This window comes from Octopus bimaculoides, chromosome 2, assembly GCF_046866305.1.
Source record: "Octopus bimaculoides isolate indiv1 chromosome 2, ASM4686630v1, whole genome shotgun sequence".
Lineage (NCBI taxonomy): Eukaryota > Metazoa > Mollusca > Cephalopoda > Octopoda > Octopodidae > Octopus > Octopus bimaculoides.
This window is the reverse complement of record NC_142929.1, coordinates 157,560,620-157,579,972: the sequence shown is the minus strand read 5'-3', so window position 1 is coordinate 157,579,972 and position 19,353 is coordinate 157,560,620. Positions and strand designations below refer to the sequence as shown.

At 33.3% G+C, this 19,353-nt stretch overlaps 1 protein-coding gene across 1 annotated transcript; it reads right to left on the bottom strand.

The window, feature by feature from the left end:
* Window positions 1-987: 987 nt before the first annotated feature.
* LOC106877054 (non-selective voltage-gated ion channel VDAC2) lies at window positions 988-19,261 on the bottom strand. Its single transcript, XM_014925843.3, has 9 exons — window positions 19,233-19,261; window positions 14,033-14,115; window positions 10,741-10,875; window positions 9,915-10,035; window positions 8,068-8,178; window positions 6,616-6,732; window positions 4,741-4,891; window positions 3,433-3,490; window positions 988-1,437 (listed from the first exon to the last, which is right to left on the bottom strand). The coding sequence occupies exons 2-9, from the start codon at window positions 14,094-14,096 to the stop codon at window positions 1,346-1,348; spliced, it is 849 nt and encodes a 282-aa protein (XP_014781329.1). The 5' UTR covers window positions 14,097-14,115; window positions 19,233-19,261; the 3' UTR covers window positions 988-1,345.
* Window positions 19,262-19,353: the final 92 nt, after the last annotated feature.

Here is a 19,353-nt window from a genome sequence, read left to right as displayed (position 1 = left end):
TGGCAATACAACTGGAATTCCCCATACAGAATGGGTCAACGTACTTTAGAAAGGGATTCCCATCACAATTTCATATCTTTTTAACTTAGATTTTTAACTCATTTAGATTTTAGCATTCCTTAATGCCTTTCAACATTTCACAAAGAAAAAAAAAATCCAAAAGCTAATTAGAACAAAATTAGCAACAAGATAATTAGAACAATTTTATTCAAATGCATTGCAGGTTTCGAAAAAACAGAGGGATAAAAAACAAAAATAAGTCAGTACATTTTTCAAACAGAAACATTTAAATAACTCCCTTCGAATAAAAAGTATTTCAGATTAAGAAAAATTGTATTATCTCTAAATGGAAGTAGTGAATCTCAGTTGTAATTATCAAACAATTTTTCTCATTCTTTTCATCCAAACCCTCGAAAATGTTTGTTATCCCATTTAAAAATCTATACATCTTGTTGCAGAAACATTTGACAAACTGCTCAATTATTTCAATCTTACACCCACTAAACTACATGATTTCCTTTCATTGAGGAAGGTGTATTACACAAAACTCTTTAAATCAATGCAACAAATATTTTAATATACTAATTCATTTGTATTCATTGAAACAAAGTTCCCCCTTTTGCTTTAAGGAATATACATAGAGCTTGCCATAATAGTTTAGACACATTTCAGCCCATTCACAGCTATGTATATATTCTGAGGTTCTGTTGTAACAGGGTGGAGGTGAGAGGCAAAGGTCTTAGGTCTTAATAATTAATGTAAAGTAATTAGGGCATAATGCAAAATTAAGATTTACCATTATGGTTTATAAAGGAACAGAAAAAACATCTCCAACTAATAAAATGCATACACACATGCACACACGATTGCCAGCCCCAACAGCAAAATTCTCAGAAAATTTATAAAATTCCCAACCCAATTTCACCATGGAAAAAAAAAAAAAAAAGCAAAGGTGAATATTTTAGTAAATGAATTAGAAAAACCAAATTCAATGGATAAACTGAATCGTTTATTGGAGGCCAAGTTTCAGATTACAAAGAAATAACATTAGTAAGCAATGTCTACTATTTTTAACCCTTGTACATCTATGTTGTTGCTGTTTGCTAATGAGTTATATCAACAGCAAAAATAGCTGTAGGATTAGGAGGAAAAAAAAACTTTCATTGACAATCTGTAGGAAAGAGCCCAATTCAAAGTGGGATCAATCCCTATCGAAGAAAAAAAAAAACTTCTGTTAATCCTTTTTCCTTTGTGAAGAGATGATACAGCAGGTCAGAGGAAAAGACCCATGCTCTCCACCTTAACATGCACATAGAAACACCGAACTATCATTACAAAATTGGTCTTATGCAGATAACTCAAGTCCCAAACCAAGCTTGTGTCCACCAGCATTGAAATTTTTGCCTTCCACCAGAGTAGACAAAGTCAATACAACACCTAAAACAAATAGAAATATTAGAATTTTAGAAAACGTATTTAAATGACATACATATCAAAACTTACTTTTAATATACTTCAATTTACTTACCTGAGATCCATTTTAGTATTTTTCTATTCTAGCAATAAACTGTTTACAATGAAGCTAGTCAGCCACTACTAATTGCTTATTCCTTTCCAAGGTTTTCCACATCTATGTTCCTTCCTAACATCAATGCTAATATTTTATCACTCAGCTGCCGCTCGAATATACAATAACCAACACACTTGATACCCAGTCCCTTTGTCCTATTTGCATTAGATAAATTCTATTTAGGTAAATTAATCACGAAGTTCAACTGTGCCATCTAGACAAGTGATAATATTCAAAATGGTTGTTGATATCATAAAATCAAGACAAAGAAATGATTATCACTATGTTTGAACTGGCTACACAATACCAGTTTTTCCAACTGATCTCTAGAAAGCATTCCATAGTATCCACTGCCCATTCATACCACCACAGTAGATTTCACACATCTCCATAACCACTCAGATCACTTGTGAGCAACATTTTGGGCAAGTCAACACTTCACATCCATAATTCTCTCCAACTATTATAGGACTTTTACATTCACTATCCATATCTCACTATCATACAGCAGCATCATGTGGGACATGCCTTTAGCATAAAGATAGACTGATGCTATTAGCTCTCTGAACTCTCACTACACTTTGGCTTACTTCCAGTGTTAATTGCTTAGCTCAAGATCAAAAGGCAACCATTATTTTATTGGTAACAAACCTAGAATTACATTATATGCAATGTCTTTACTCTTTTTAGACAGTAGATAACAAGAGGGTGATTAGGCTGCCATTTGTAGTATATTGACCAGACCATTTACCAAGAATCACAAACTATCACTCACATCAATTAAGTTGTGAGTAGTTTATTCTACCCTGTAACATGTAATTCTTCTATAGATTTGCTGGCAAACCTGACAAAGTATACCTATATAACATCAACAGTTCTGATAACCTATTAATCTACACCAGTTTCCTTAGCATCCACTCAGCTTTGCATTTGTCAACTTATAGAGTACTTAGCTCTATTGCTGAGTTTCACTATTGATAGAACATCTCATTTTCCCCCAATTGTATAACATCTGTGGCTCTAACCTAAACTGAATCTTATCCCAGGTAAGTTTACGACAACTACTTTCAACATATGGTCATTAGTCTACAGATTCTGTAAATGTCTTTTCAGTGCATAGCCTTTGCAGTATTTATTGGTTATATTTATGAAAGTCATTGGGATAGCACTTCCCTGCAATACCCTAACTTCAAACCAACAAGGGAATCTCTGTGAGAGTCCCTCAACTGCTAAAAAGAGCAGCCAAATCATCTTCAAACCACATCCTATCATCTTCAACACTAATGCATGACCTCATTATTCAATGTGTCCTTTTCTAAGTGATTGGATATAGTCACAATTAGCATGATTACTGATCTGTTTGATTGGGGTTAACCCAGAGCTAATCAACGGCAATCTCATTCAGGAGATTAGTATAGCACCTACATAGCTTGATGCTTTCAATATATAACCTTGAACTTACATTCTGATTGCTTAAATGGGCAGAGAGCACCCTCAATAGCTAATCTCTGTTGGTGTCACTTGGGATACATTATCATAAGCCCATTCATATTCCAACTGATTCAATCACTAAGGACAAACAACACTTCTAAGAAAATTCATTTCTTTTTTTAACAACTGCATCACTTTGTATAAGAGAACACTTTAAAATCAAAGGTGACTAAATTATTCTTGTATGCAGGATAAACTATACAAAAAAAAGACAGATATGAAACAACTTTAGATGACAAAATCTATGAAAGAATTGCTGACATATGAGGATTTGAACATTTGTAAATTCTTAAACCGATATAGCGTTCGTATTTTTGATCATTTCCAACTTTATGCAATATAATCACAACTATGAAAAAAATATATCTTACCATCTCTCAACTTTTGAGAATAACCCAGTCCAAGTTGACTAGAATTGTTAATTTTAGCCTGCATTAAAATAAAAATATAAACAATTAAATAGCTGAAAATATAAATTGATTCATTCTAAAATGACTGTTCATGCTTAAATGATATGATAATCCATATCATCCAAACAAAGAGCATTATTTAAACAAGAAAAAAAATTCAACCAGAAAAATGAAAAAATACATAATGCATACAATTACCCTTGTTTATTAATAATTATGTAGTTAAAATTGTGTTCTTTGACTATGTTGAAATAAAACTTTTACTATCCTTTTACTTTCATACATGAAAAATTCATCAAATTGTAAAAGATATAGAAAATGTTCTTTAAATTGCTTTCTTGTTATTCTTTTAATTATAAAGGTAAATCTTTAGCTGTTAAAAAGCCAGTCTAATAGCATAAAAGGAAAATGTAGGAGATAACTGAAGACCTTCCAAAAAACTAATGCTTAAAATAAAAGATACTTTTCTTTTTAATCATGCTCATCGAGTCTAATCTACAGCTTTTTGTTTAGATTACAAAAATCTACTTTTCTAATGTGTGTGTACAAGGGAGTGCTGAAAGGGTATTGCATAAGGCCTCATTGGAGGAGCAACCTTCCAAGTTCTTTTACAGGGCTTAGAAAAACTGAAAGGTTGTTGCAATAAGTGTGTGAATCTGAGGAGAATATGTTGAACAAAATCATAATTGAGCCTCCTGTATTCTCTTTTACCCAAAGCCAGGAACTTTTCAGCGCACGCCCATGCGCACACGCCCACGCCCACACCCACGCGCGCGCGCACTATATATATAACCAACTCAATTCATGTATATCACCTGAGAAGTGAAAATGGAGAAAATACTGCTAGTTTAATTTTAGTAAAATAGGCCTTGAACAAGACATTAAATATCTAGTTCATCAGTTTAATATGTGCACTAACTCCAACTTTCCTTGTAATAGGACACACAACTCATCCCTTTTCCAGTCATGTTGATAAGACAATATCTTTAACACATTCATAAATCAGAAATTACTGAATTAGGTTTGATGTTTATAAACTCTAAATCACTGGAAATTCATTGTTCAATATGATCATCTTTGAACAGTTGGAAGTTCATGTTCACTTAAAATCCACTAAATTCATGTAAAATTTTCCTCCCGAGCTATTATAGAAAATTGAAGGAAAATACTTAAACAAGTATACAAACAATGAAAACAAAGAAATAGTCCTAGCCACGAACATGATGGATTTGGGTTTTTTTTTTTAATAAAAAACAGAAATATACTTACAGAGATTGAAGTATCACAATCCAAGATGTATTTACCACCTAAACCAAACCTAGTGACATTGCTATTGGATGTCCAAGACAAGTTAACACCAATGTCAAGTTTGGGGTTCACATGCTGATAAATAGAACCACAAAATTCTGTTCCATCATTTCTGTAGAAAGAAACAATTACATAGGTATAGAAATTAATCATAATATGGCACATCTCTAAAATGTTTTCAAGATAACTCAGTAGCATTGAATATAGAAAACTGCCTTATTTTTATTTAAATCTAATCAATTATATTGTCAACATTTGATAGTTGTATTTGTTTGGGGGAAGTGATTTAGGTAGAATTGTAAGACATATACATTGCAATTTTCACTTATTTTGTAATAATTCTTTCTCTACTGTAGGCACAAGGCCTGAAAGTTTGGGGAAGGGAGAGCCGATTCGATCGACCCCAGTGTGTAACTGGTACTTATTTCATTGACCCCGAAAGGATGAAAGGCAAAGTCGACCTCAGAACGTAGCAGCAGAGGAAATACTGCTAAGCGTTTCGCCTGGCATGCTAACAATTCTGCCAGCTCACCACCTTATTCACTTTGTAATAAGGATATCCAGTCTCATAATGGTCTGCCTTCAGACAGGTGAAGTGCTTGTTAACCTTCTCTAGCACTCTCTATACGACCTCGGAGAACTCATACCCTCCCTTGCCACCATTAAGTAGACTACTGGAACTACTACCATCCATGACTAGACACGAGATAAATATTAGAATAATTTTCCATTGCCTTCTCCAAGAAGGTGGAATTTGAACTCAGAATGTTGAGAGCCAAAGGATATACCATAGAGCATTTCTGCTGACATGCAATTCTGGCACTCTCCCACCCACCACAACAATGTGAAATGAAGTGTTTTGCTCAAGAACACAACACACCACACCACACAATCTGAGAACTGAACCCACAATGCATTATCAAAATATTGAAACAATCGTAATTCAATGAAGAATACTGTCCAACTATTTCATATTAAAAGACATGCTATCTCCATTTATTCTGATGAAGCTGGAAGCTGTAATAATGATCAATATAGTTTGGAAATTTATTCATGGGCTACCTGTTCAAAATATAGTACTTACAAGAGATATAGACAAGTTTATCACATTTTAAACTAATATAAACTCAATCTTTTGCATAAAAGTACTTTTTGGCATAATTTATAAAGACTGCAATCATAAAAGATTATAAAAAAAACACTGAACAACAAAATACACTGCCACCACTTTTTGTACAGAAAAGACTGATTTTTCTTATTACACAGGATCTTAAAGTTTCCAACAAAAAAAAAAAAAAAAAGAAATCAAGATTTTTTTTTTTTAAGATTTAAATCCTATGGGATAAATATACAGTATCTTAATTTGTTATTGTAGAAGCATATGGATCAGTACAGCACTATAAAAATGGGTAGAAAAATATTTCTCCCTTTTGTTTTTCCATAAAATTATAAACTAAAAATACAAGTTTCCTCTTTTGAAGATGACAACCACCATACTGGCTCAGTGTTAATCTTTTAAGCACTAAGACTTTTTTCACAATTGTTATGAATTCTCAGGATCCAAGTTTAGGAGATTAAGCAGGCAATACTAAAACAGAATTCCATTGTAGGTTACAAGATCTAGTCATATGGCCTTTTAACTCAATATCCCAGAAACACTCAACATGCATTTCCTTTACATGCTCATGCAACACTTTCTCAGCTCACTTGTTGATTAATACTGCATATCTAACATTCGCTTTAATTCTATAAAACCATTCAAATTTGTAGGTCTCATCTTGGTTTGCAATCTTACAACACCCTAGTTACATAAGAGACACAAAAGATAAAACTTACACATTCGTATGCAGAGTGAAGTCACCAGCAGAATATCCAACTGCAAAATTACTACGAGAAAGCTTGGACTTAGACGTATCAAAAGACATCTGATAACCAGCTAACCATCCCATGTATCTGTAAACAGAGAGCAAGTTATATAATATATAATAACAGAAAAATTGAAAGCAACAGCATATATTACAGGTGGAAAATGTTAAGAGTAGATAAATGATTAAGTATTGTTAGCTTAACCTAAAAGATAAGTGCCGTACATACATGTTTCTGTTAGTTGAAAATGTACTTCATCTAAATACTAAAAAGTGGCTTTATAACTTGATAAAATTTTTTTTTTTTTTTTTACTATATATGAAGCTAATTTTCCATTATACAAAGTGTAGCCAACTCTTTACCTATTCCTTGATGCCTAAGCACTTGAGACTGCTCAAGTTTATTCATATTCAAAAGCAAAAATATTTAAATTCTATTACTGCATTAGTGACAATGATTTCACTAAAACACTATATACTATGCCATTTGCACATGAATTTGAGTTTACAGAAGATCTTTATTACTTCCCCTCTGCTCGTTACTTATATCACTTTCCAGCTCCACACCCCACCTTCTCCACATGAATAATCATGTAGCTCCTCTTCAACATGAACCCTGCTCTGCTCCTTTTCTCTCATACTTTACTCACCTCTACTCATTCTCTTAAGTTTCCCCTCCCCATTCAACACTTATAGTCATGCAAGCTACATGGCGACCTCATGAGTGCTAGTAACACAAAGAAAAAAAAAAGGCACTGAGTACACACTGAAGTGATCGGAATTAGAAAAGGTATCAAGCTGTAGAAACCATGCCAAAGAGGCACTGGATCATAGTCCTAAGATTCATCAGAGCCCATCAAAGTATCCAATGCATGCTGGCATGAAACTCGGTGTGGTTGGCGATAGGAAGGGCATCCAGCTGTAGAAACTCTGCCAAATCAGATTGGAGCCTGGTGTAGCCACCTGGTCCACCAGTCCTCAGTCAAATCGTCCAACCCATGCTAGCATGGAAAGTGGACGTTAAACGATGATGATGATGATGATGATGATAGTGATTTCCTTAACTTTGAATATGGTAATTCTGAAAATTAAACCACAGGTAGTGAATTCTGAAGAGAAATAAACAGTCATAAATGCATTAAGAAAACTATAGATTCATCAAGTGCTAATAAAAACAAACCTTCAAATAAATCAAATTTTTATGGCTTGTTTTTTGATTTAGAGGTTTGTTTTATTAGCACTTGATTTATAGAAATTAAGGTTAGCACAAAAGTAAAAAGTAGGATAGTGTCCACAAGCTTTTAAAATCTTCTAAGATAAGCTGGGTGATGTAACAATAGTGAATGCCAGACTGGAATGGTTCAAATGGCACATGAAAATATATTTAAATACAGAGAAGACAGATTAAATTATATTTCATTACCCTAGTACTAAAGCACCATGGACTGTAGGTCCTGCAAATTCAAAGTCAACATCCACACCACCATTGATATAATCATTTTTGTAACCAGTTTTGATTTTACCGCTTCTTTTACTGAAAAAAAAAAGAAAAAAAAATTGCAAACATTTAATCAGTTTTCATTGTTTATACAAAATTTCAATATTACTCATTTCATTTTTTTGTTTAATTTTTTCTTTATACAGTATATAAACAGATATTTAAATATTCTTAGGTTACAACAATAGCTCTGTAGTAGACTACCAATAACTTACATTATACCATATCTCAAAGAGAACCAATGACAGCCAGATTACTAATGTAACAGCTATATATTTCCTGACAAATGCCCTAACACATTAAAGGATATATAAGTTCTAAATATATTACATATACATAACTAATGTAACAGCTATATTTCCTGATATAATGCCCTAACACATTAAAAGATATATATTCTAAATATATTACATGACTTTATTCTACAGCTAATTTTTAATTCAACATATGTAAGTGACAACACATTATACTGAGCAACTTTAATAAATTAAACATTTTAGAGTAAATTTTCTCAATAGGATTGATAACATCTAGTATATTCCATCTGTGGGTTATCTAAAACATAATAATGGATAGAAAAAAGTGTTTGTCACTTTGCTAAAATGCAAAGCCTATTAAAGAGTAAATCTAAAAAACAAAAAATCAGCTGTCACTTTCAAGGCATGACTTAGTAGGAAGCATCATGCTTTCACTAATAACTTTAGGTGTACCAATGTTGTCATGAACAGACAGACACACAATCAGTTCTCCCACCATTGACTCAGCAGAGCCATTCACAAAATATGACAGCTGGAGAAAGAGCAGGCTGCATCAGTACTCAGCTGAGTACACCAGAGTAACACAAAAGAATTTTGCTCAAGAATACAATGCACTGCTGTCTGGTCCAGGAATCAAACTCACCTCAATTATGTGCCCAACAACCTAACCACTAGACCAAATAAGGAGTAGACTGATACAAGTAAATGAAGGTTGAATGTAACAAATTGGATAGGTTATTTGAGGCTATACTTGCATTAAAGTTCAAATATTCTTTAATATTTAAATTGAAATGGAAGAGGGAATTGTAATGCCCAGGACTTTTGTAAGCCCCTCCCAAACTAATGAGGTCAATGCAGTACATACAGAGGACCTATTTATGTAGGAAACACATTGGTAGAAAGAAAGTTCCAAAAATTTGCAGTTCTGGAGAAAAAGAATTAGGGAAGAATTGTTTGAAGTGTATCAAGTGCAATTGGGTGGAAGCAGTACACAGATGCTGGTTTATTTGGAGCAGAAACTAGAAGAAAGGGCAATGTCAGTGGGCAAGCATGTTAATGCATAATACCCGGGGGCATTGTGTTCAGTTTGATCAGCCACACTTACATATTACTTGAATATGGTTCTTACATGACATTTGCAGAGGGTCAGTTGCCATATTTCTGATTGTAAAGAAAAGTTTAGCCCTTTTTGAAGCAGTTTTCACACAAGAGTGGGTACCTTAACAATTTTAAGTATATTGCTCTTGAGTAAGGAAGGTGTAGTGTTGCAAGACTGCTTCCTTGATACAGACTCTTGGCATTGTTAATGAGATTAGGCTGTCTTATCCCACTGCAGAAACTTTGCAAGGTTTCTATTCATAACTGCAAGTCTGGGAGGTTGTATATCACTGATATTTGCATGAAGGAGTTTATTGAGCAGTGACTGGTGATGTTATACGGAGCAATGTTTATAAGAGGACAGTGAAGTTAATACATAATACCTAACCAAATTAGATCAAAAGTAAAATTACATACCCAGTCTGAGGAGCAAATGATGTATCAAAGGAAACTTTTAATCCCTTAGCAATTTGGTCTTCAACAGTGATTTCTGTAGCCAAGATGTTGTCAGTGTTCCATTTTTCAGAAAATGTCATACCTAAACACAAGAATAGCAAATAAGCGCTCTTTTCAATTAATGTTTATCCATTTCAAAAGTTCTGAAAACATCAAAATTTCCAAGAAATTCATACCAGTTATTGAAGGTATTTAGAATCTATACACTTAACAATCCTTCAATGAGCTAATACTTTAGTGAAACATCAAGAACAAAATACAATATTGAACTTAAAACTTGAAAAAAAAAAATTATTTTAAAAAAAAGAAAGAAAAAAAAGAAAGACTAAATTTCATAGCTCTTAGAGGCATCAGTTGCAACTATGCAGAAATTTTATTTAGCAATATATACAGACAATTCTCCTGCAAGCCATCTATTTCTACTGGGAAAATTTTTTTTTTTTTTCAATTTTTCTACTCAGGTCGTGCTGAAAATGTTAGCACTAGTAAAATTAATCCCTGAATATCAAGAGATGTAATTAAATACTGGATGACATTTAGTGCACACAACTTACAATAGTAAAATATTGTCTAAAATATTAGTTTACTCAATATCTGTAGATTAATTTACTTTCAATAAAGATTTTTACTACCAAGTTACAAATTTAAGAGGAAGCATACAGCTGATAAGGTTTACTTCACTATTTGACTTGAAATTGTTTTATTGAACTTGGAAGTATGAAGAAGTCAACCTGGGAAGGATTTGAACTAGAAATTCACAAAGAAAAAGACAGACAAATATACTAACCATACTCCTCCCATTTGTATTTGGTCTCTAGACTGCCATTAACTTTCCCTGATTCACTGTTAGAACTTCCACTAGTCGTAAGGGACACTCCTTTTGATGTTTTTGTTTTGCATTCCAATTTAAAAAATCCATAATCTGAAATAAAAAAACAAATGCAATTGTTAAATTACATTAAATCTTGAGATAAACAAACAGTGCTCCAAAATGTGAATTAATAATATCAAACAAATTTCTTAAATGTAAAACTGATCAAAAAGAAAAAAAAAAGAAATGACATATTTTCTTTAAAGTTCCAGATTATTAAAGACTTGCTGTTGTATTAACTTTTCAGGATGGAATGGTTTACCAATTGAAGCAATATTTTTTACAGTTTAAAGTCCACAATGATAAATTAAAAGCTTGAAGCATAACACAGTGATAGTACTAACAACTGAACCTCTATGTCAGTAGATCAGTATCTTAACCTCACAACCATTGTCTGCAGTTGTGAAACAGTTTGCAGACAACTATATGCAAGAACTAAAGAACACTGAAGTGAAGTAAGCAGTTAGCTATCAACTAGTAAGGTCTTCTATGACCATTGAATACTTTAAGACATAAGAACATCCTTATTAGATATAGGAAAATTAGAAACAATTGGCTTTAACAGATGTAAATATATGAACCATAAAAAGATTAAGTTTTTACAAGTGATATCCTAAAACAAGTTCTAATATGTCCAATCATTATCATAAATTATAGTAAACTAAGATTTAACAGCATATCTCATTCTTCAAAAGCTGATATGTAATATTCTTATATCTTTTATGATTTGGTTCTCTAAGATATTTGTGTATTAATTAAAATATTTTAATTTGTCATGATTTAATGTCTGCTTTCCATGCTAAAGGCAACAATTAAAACTGGCATTTAAATTCTGGTTCGATGCAGATATGGCTCTGTGGTAAGAAGTCTGCATCCCAACCACATGGTTTTGGATTCAGTTTCATTGTGTGGTACTTTGAGCAAGTGTCTACTATAGCCCCAGGCCAACCAAAGCCTTTAAGTGGATTTGGCAAACAAAAATTGAAGAGTGTGGGTTATTGTCTCCTTGCTTTGACATCATGTGATAGTTGTAAACAAGTGTCACCATGATGCAGGTAATGTCTATCTCAAATCGTCCATGAAAAAGTGCCTGGTCATGGGGAAATATCTTGCCTGGAAATAGGTTAGGACTGACGACAGGAAGGGAATCCAGTTGTAGAAAATCCACCTCAATAAGTTCCATTCAACCATGGAAAACTGGACATGATAAAAATTTAAATAGTGCCAGCTATGAAAATCATCATCGTTTAACGTCCACTTTCCATGCTAGCATGGGCTGGATGATTTGACTGAGGACTGACGAACCAGACGGCTACACTAGGCTCCAATCTGATTTGGCAGAGTTTCTACAGTTGGATGCCCTTCCTAACACTCAGTGTAGTGGGTGCTTTTATGTGCCACCGGCACGAAGGCCAGTCAGGAGGTACTGGCAACGGCCACGCTCAAAATGGTGTATTTTATGTGCCACCTGCACAGGAGCCAGTCCAGCAGCACTGGCAATGACCTCGCTCGAATGTCTTTTCATGTGCCACCAGCACAAGTGCCAGGAAGGTGACACTGGTAACGATCACATTCAAATGGTGCTATTTACGTGCCACTGGCACGGAAGCCAGATAGCTGCTCTAGCAACGATCACGCTCGAACGGTGCTCTTAGCGCTCCAGTGGTACAGGTGCCATCACGATTTCGCTTTCACTTGCCCCAACAGGTCTTCGCAAGCAGAGTTTAGTGTCCAATGAAGGAGATGTTGGCATGGATGCCAGTTGTCGAATTTGGTTCGATTTCAATTTCACTTGCGTCAACAGGTCTTCGCAAGTGGAGTTTAGTGTCCCATGACGGAAAGGTACGCCTAAGTTGGCTGGTTACACCCCTGGCAGAGGCCTCGGATTATGGTCTCACTTGGCTTGCCGGGTTTTCTTACACACAGCATATTTCCAAAGGTCTCGGTCATTGCCTTGGTGAGGCCTAATGTTCAAAGGTCGTGCTTCACCACCTCATCCCAGGTCTTCCTGGGTCTACCTCTTCCACAGGTACCCTCAACCGCTAGGGTGTGGCACTTTTTCACACAGCTATCCTCATCCATTCTAGCCACAAGACCATACCAGCGCAATCGGCTCTCTTGCACACTACAACTGATGCTTCTTCGGTTCAACTTTTCTCTCAAGGTACTTACACTGTCGAGTATGCACAGACATTACACATTCATCGGAGCATACTGGCTTCATTCCTTGTGAGCTTACGCATGTCCTCAGCAGTAATATTAAACTACATAAATTTATAAAACATTTATACAAAAGTAACTAAAATAGAAATTTTAATATCGAAATACATTTAACTTCAAACTAGAATATTACTAAGTAACTAGAGTAGGAGTGTCTTCTATATAACAAATTATTTCAAAATAATTTATGTAGCTTATATTTCGCAATCCAGATCAGTCAACTGCGATGAAATATGAACTTGGAATGTGGAAAGAATATTTTAAGCCTAATACATGATGCTATTTCTGCTTACTTCTGTCCTGATGTTTCTAAGTATTAATAATCTGTACACTAACAAAGACACCAATTTTACTGTTAGCAAACTAATGCTTCTTGGAAAAAATACTCAACATCATTTACAACCAAAATAATTCTCATCTAAAAAGGGATTCTTCAACTGCAGAGAAATACCTATTAAATAACTAAGGTCAAAAAGTTGTACCCTTCTCTTATGAAAGTTTTCAATGTCAACATTTTGTGAATGTTTTGTTTATATATATATATATATATATATGGTTGTTGGATCTACAAGCTGGTAAATTCAGAAGCAAATAAAATTGTGTTGACTGAATACTAATGTGCAAATAAACACACATGAACCATAGAGATAACATTTCTGTTTGCAATATCATTATATGTTCAAAGAAACCCACTATCTTCTCATTAATAATTTATTTCACTAATTTTAATATTAAAAAATAATGCCCGTTGATCATGATAACTTTTTGTACTTTAGAGAAATGAAGCAAGATAATCATGCTTCCCTTAATCCAGATTAATAAATTTACCTCCACTCCTATTAAACAACTATTCAAACAATTTCTTATACAAGAAAATTTTCAAATTTGATAAAAGTCTTTTTGCCACCATTAAATTCACATTTACAGAGAAATATTTTAATAACAGCTTCAAGACAAAAAAAAATTATAATCCCTAAAAACTACTTACTAAATCCTTTGGAAAAAAGATCCCTTGAACTTTTGCCAAGGTCAGCATATGATGGAGGTGCCATGATAGAAAATTAGTAGCTTCTGAAAAACAAAACACATTGCATTTTAGTCAATGTTTCAATTCGAAAAAGCTAAAAACACAACTTCCGAGAGGACATAAAATTTTCATTTCGTTTGTGATACCAATACAAAGAGTTCTTGCAGGAAGTATGTGAAAAGGACTCCTTTTTTTTTCAAAGCAGAAAAATGGGTGCTGGTGTAGTGTGTGATCTACAGCAACTTAAATCTAGACTAGCTTGTGATCTACATCCAAAATTTTGTTATAAATTTGCAATTATAATTAGGAGCAAGTTAAACATTTAAAAAATAAAAATTTTTATTTATTTTTATTTCATACTAGAAACATGAATACTATTTGTATACCATGGGATCAGGACTAAAAGTGTTTAAATCATAAGAGGTTTTTTAGTTTATATACCAAACTAACCAAAAGTCGAGTAAACGGATGAATTTTAAATGTAGATCAAAAAGTTGGTGTAGATCACAAACTATACCATTTGAACTAATGTAGATCACAAGTTATACTAGAAGCATGTATGTAGATCACATACTACACCAGCAATAAAAAATATATACATTTATAACTTTATGGAGCTTATACCATTACATGACAACAATAATCATCATTAAGTATCAAATATCAGGTTTCAAACAAAGTTCAAGTTAGTCAAGAGTTAAATAATTTTTTTTAAATTTGAAATCAAACAAAAAAACATTAATTTATCTTGTAAAAAAAAGAGTACTTGTAAACAGATTATATATAATCAATGGTAGCAGCATCAGACTAGGATAAGAAATGAAAATTAAGTGTATGTTAATCTAAAAACCAATAAAATAAGCAATTAATTAAAGGTAATAATGATCATACAAATAGTGAGAATAGTTATTTCATAAAGAGCACATTAGCTGGTCTCTGAATGAAAACTATAGATATATAATGTTCTGTGTAATATTGCAAGATTCAGAAGAGCTGCAGCATACAAAGCTGGCATAATACCAATGATTTAGATCTGACAGGGTTATATGTAACTTAGTATTAATATGACCAGCTTTCAGAAATCTAGATCTAAATCTATATTTGTTTTTATCTTTCTGGAATCAATATTAAACTATAAGCTTGAACAAGGATATTTTTAAGCATCAACAAGTAACAAAAAACTGAAATAATTTTGGTAACAAACCACATCTCCAATAGAATAGTATACTAAGAATATTTTAATCAAGAATAAGAGAGTTATTGAAGTAATAGAAAAAATTCAATCAAAATCATAATGTCAATATATGAGCATAAAGGATTTGGCATTTAAATTATTTAAACGTTAACTTCATTCTTTGCAAAGGAAAACATTGTTTTTTTAAGAAGAGACAAGGAGTATTAATTCAAGGGCTTAAACGCTAATTAGCACATTAAGAGGTTGTTACTCAGACCCAAATGAGCTCTGATCCATCAGATCTGATGCAATTGCTCCAGTCATACCCATTTTCCTAAGACTACACATCTATTGTATCCTTCCATTCTCAAGATAGCAATATATTCATTTGGCTGCTATTTTTCAGCAGGTCGATCGATCACGTAGAGGCTCCCTTTTGTCTTTCAGATTAAATTTCAGTATTTTAATATTCATAAACATAAAATTAGCCATTTTGTCCGTACATCCATAATTTTCCAGAATAAGAGAACTATATATTACCACTGACATTGAAAGCATTTGACGAACATAGATTTTCTTTCGTTTACTTTTTTAAAAACTAGATTAAATTCTACTCGAAATGATGTTTTGATTCGTCAACCTCTTATTTATGATAATGATATTAAAATCATAAAAGTGACCTAGAATGGAATTAGTACAACATAGAATTTCAAGAAACATCACTTGATAAGAATAATTCTTTTATGTTACTTCAAAAATAAACAAATCACGACATAATAGTTGAGATATATTAAACTGTTAAAAATTCAGTAATTAATAAATTTCAAAACATAGGATTTTTAAAGAGTCACTATATTTGACATTTCAGGAACATTCTTTAGAATCCAAAAGGATAACTGGAAAATTTTTTGCTTCTTAAATCAATTACTTAAAATGCTGAGTTACGTTGGCCGAATCCGGTTATTTGAACTTCTACGAACCGGAGGTAAAAATGAAACGTGTCGTCCTGGTAAAGCCTTCTTTATTTTCTAAGTAATGGTGTAGAGACAAATAACCTTCTGTAAAAGGTGTTGCTTTCACCGAACAAAAAGGTCAAATGAGACAACAAACGCAGTAGGTCAGGTAGTAAATATACACATTTAAATCCTAGAATTATGTTGAAGGATAATTAAATATAATGACCACGTTCAGTAGAGTGAACACAGGAGTTGATGGTTGGTACAATAACCAATAAGCAAACTAAATGTATAGGAGTAGTAGTAGAATTGTAGATTGTTCTTTCATTGAGTGTCGTCAGTTTCGAAGACTTCCTGCCCCACTTACATCACCACCAGTAGTAGTAACAAACTCAACAGCCATTATTTCATCTAGCATCAATATCTTAACAAGCAACATTAATAAAGGTCAAAACGCTAATGTTGGAACCTGCACGTGCAACTACAGAAGCAGCTATTTCTAACTTCAGCTGCTCTCTCATACAAACCAAGGGCACAACAGCTTACTAAGAAACAGGACATTCAAAATCTATTAGGAACCCACATTTAAGTGCTTGGTCTTTACCTTCAGGTCACGGCAAAGCAGGAAAACGGATCTCGGAAAATGAAGCAATATGAAAGAAAATCTTTTTTAAAACCCAGCTAACGCCAGTTTTACATTTCCATACATTAAGAGAGATTAGTAAAAAATTAAATCGAATTGGCAGTTATTGATCACTGCATTAGCTGAAAAAAATATAAATGTACCAATATTTTTGGTTCTTCTCATGGTCTCATTGAATGAAAATTAATAATTCCGGGTTTTACAACCAAGCCTATTCCTACATTCCAGAAATATAACCTTTCCTATATCTTGAAAACTGTTCTAGACGAAAGAATATCGTCTTATATAAGAGAATCAACGAGGGAACATCCACATTGATGATCGAAACTGCAGCCAATTTCTCTCAAATCACACATTCTACCGTCCAAAAAGAGAAAGGATACATTCGGCAATGCAGTCCTGGAGAAACAAACCGATGAGATGGTCACAACTGACACACCATTAATCAAAGATTTATTTGATTAGTGTCGACCTCGGGTTACACAAAGACTAAAACGAAAGGGAGGGTGTGACCTCTTGCCTACCAATCAATTTATATTCCAAACAATATTCATTCAGGTAAATTTAGATATTAGCTGTGTTTTGAATTACCTTAAAGAATAACCTCTGTAGTCAGAAATATCGATTTTCATCAAAGGTCTTTAAAAAAAGACGACAAATTAAAATGATTATACAAGAACCAACAAAGGTTGTTTCAAATGCATCTCCAATTTCACACGGAATACAGTATCGGTAGACGTCTTAAAACCTTTTATACCCCGCATTCATCATAAAAGGGGCTGGTAAACAGAAGAATAGTTAGCAGAAAGTGTAAAGCCCCAACGTAGAAGAGATTGATAGGAAATGAAGGAGTGAAAGAGAGATTCAAGGTATGCACAGTGCTTCAAAAACTGTGTCCGATGTGTCCTTGAGACAAGGAGTAACAGGCATAAGACAACCCAAGAGCACTGACAGATTTTTGCACACATTTTTTCTTTTTTTTTGTTTGTATATACGAGTATTTATATATATATATATATATATATATATATATATATATTCACATACAGACACGCGTATATAGTTAAATCAGACAATATATAAATAGAGTAAGAGCGTATCTGCTATATGAACGAGCCAATGAGGGAAGCCTGTATGCCGTCGAACGAGGTGCTAGGAATAACAGTCAAATATCCTTCAAGTCACATCCTCATCTCTTAGTAAAGGACACATTGAGTAACGTAGCCCAGGACGTACATCTGGGATGGTGTGATGATGGCTAGAATGCATTTCATAACTCTCAGTTCAAGACTGACTTAGAACAAACTAAGAAAGGGGGTTCGACCCAGCTAAACAAAATTTTTTTTTGCCTTTCTCTGTCATATATATATATATGGCTCTGAATTTCTAATGTCGAAAATAGGGAATAATATGCATAGGATGTATGTTTTAATGCTATGTACGCACGAATGTGTGTTAATGTTATGTATATGTTAATATGTACATACACGTGTGCTAATATATAATACATGCGTGTTATGTATGTGAGCAGAAACCTGTATCTTTCACCATGAAATATTCCACATTCTTTAATAAAGTGCTATCATGAAATCCAATCTAAAAGTACATCTAACACTCAACCAATTCTCTCCTCCATCCACTTATTCCACGGAATATTTATTCAGTTCTGCGATTTTTAATTCCAAATAAGAAAAAAGACTAGATGGCCAAATTAAACGTTTCTCTGAAGATATTCAATATGACATTGCTCAGAAAAATAAAACACTTAGCATCATTTAATACAAAATATTTGGCCATCTTTCATTAAAATTTTCTTTTAATGTTTTTGTATAACATTTCATTAGAGAATTTTTACATGAAATGGATGTTTCTGGACGCAGAAATTTTAGTTTATTATCAGAAACTTTAAAAAGAAAGCATATTTTTAAATAATTCTTGTGTTTATGTGCGGTGTATGCAATATTATAAATGAAGTTCCAGGTCTCAGAGATATGAAGAGACAAGAGGTTAGTTTGTAAATGTAAAGCAGACATTGATTTAAATGAAAACTAGTGAAGTGTCAATGTGGCTGGAAGTATTAATAATTACATTTTACAAGATAAATGTGTTTTTTCACACCCAAAATCATGCACGTCTAGTGATAAAAGCTGATCAATGATAGAAATGAAGGAAGGACACGAACAATGGCTGACGCTTTCTTAAGCTAACAAGACAGACCTTCACATGGTTCTATCGTCACAATCAGTGTCATGGTTAAATTTTGTAAAACATGATAAGATGAGAAAGAAGCTTTCAATGAAAATACAAGTATGAAAATGTGACGGAAGGAAATATATTTAAAAGTGAAGAGTATACTAGAAAGAGAGAGAGAGAGATGAAATCACCAACCTTACGACTGCCAACGATGTTGCCTCTACGAACTTGAAGGTCAGAGAGAGAGAAAGAGCAGGATTGCAGATGTGCAGTTAGAAAATGACGACACTTCCCGAGCACTGAAACGTAAATTGAC